The sequence below is a fragment of the Alligator sinensis genome, unplaced genomic scaffold (genome assembly GCF_000455745.1).
Source record: "Alligator sinensis unplaced genomic scaffold, ASM45574v1 scaffold1676_1, whole genome shotgun sequence".
Classification (NCBI taxonomy): Eukaryota; Metazoa; Chordata; order Crocodylia; family Alligatoridae; genus Alligator; species Alligator sinensis.
In genome coordinates this window covers 20,182-21,125 of record NW_005843223.1, presented here as the reverse complement: position 1 = coordinate 21,125, position 944 = coordinate 20,182, and the positions used below count along the sequence as shown (strand labels likewise).

Below are 944 nucleotides of genomic sequence, written 5' to 3'. Positions count from 1 at the left end.
GGAGGTCCTGTATCCCGGCTAGGACCCTACGTGAGCAGTGGACCTGGCTGATATCCAACCTCAACTTCCCTTTCTGCAGCTTGAGCCCATTGCTCCTTGTCCTCTCATCTGCCCCCACTGAGACCAGCCCAGCTCCGTCCTCTTTGCATCCCCCCTGCAGGGAGGTGAAGGCTGCTATTCAATCCCCCTCCGTCTTCTCTTCTCCAAACTAAATCAGGCGAGTCCCTCAGCCTGTCCCCACCAGTCCTGCCCTCCAGTCCCCCAGCCATTTTCGCTGCTAGGAGTGGAGCTGGGCAGGGCACCGGCCGAGGAAAGCAGGCAGCCAAGTCACGTGGGCACACAGGAGGTTTATTGCTGCGGCTCGGTCTGGCAGGGAGCCCCATGCTGGGGTCCCGGCTGCACGGGCTTGCGAAGGAGGACACCACGCGCGACCTGCAGTCCAGCAGCCAGAGCTCGGGCCATGCAATGGAGGGGGGGCTTGGCCCTGCCCCACTCACAAGCCCTCTGGCCCCGTCAGCATGATGGATGGTGGAAGAATCGTGGGCTGGATCCGGGGCACGTGGTCCCGGAGCAGCTGCTTCACAGCCACGGCGGGGAAGGGCATCGCAGGCCAGATGGGCCTCAGCGCCCTCGGGGCCGCTCTGGGGGCAGGGGCAGCGGTGAGGTCCTGCCCCTGCGACGTGCTCTGCAGGTGCCCGCGTTTCACGCTGCGGCTGTCCCGGATGGTCACGCCGGGCGCCAGTTTGATGGCGTCCAGGAGGACGCTGGGCTCACACTGCACCAGGCTGCCGGGCTCCAGGATCCTCTCCACACCTGCCACGTGCGGCGCCAGCTTCTCTGGAGCCCGGGCCTTGGGCGTGACCCCGTCCAGCAGAGCCCTGGAGGCCTGGGGGGGCCACAAGCTGCTGAGCTCCTCCGGCTGGCGGGGGGGGCGGCGGGGGGCC

General features: G+C 67.3%; 1 protein-coding gene across 1 annotated transcript in view; it reads right to left on the bottom strand.

Moving 5' to 3' along the window:
- Positions 1-336: 336 nt before the first annotated feature.
- Positions 337-944, bottom strand: part of CUNH2orf81 (chromosome unknown C2orf81 homolog) — a 2,960-nt gene continuing 2,352 nt past the window's right edge. Inside the window, exon 2 of the mRNA XM_025194487.1 lies at positions 337-919. Coding sequence (XP_025050272.1) covers positions 494-919 — 426 coding nt within the window. The 3' untranslated portion in view covers positions 337-493. The remainder of the gene's footprint in view (positions 920-944) is intronic.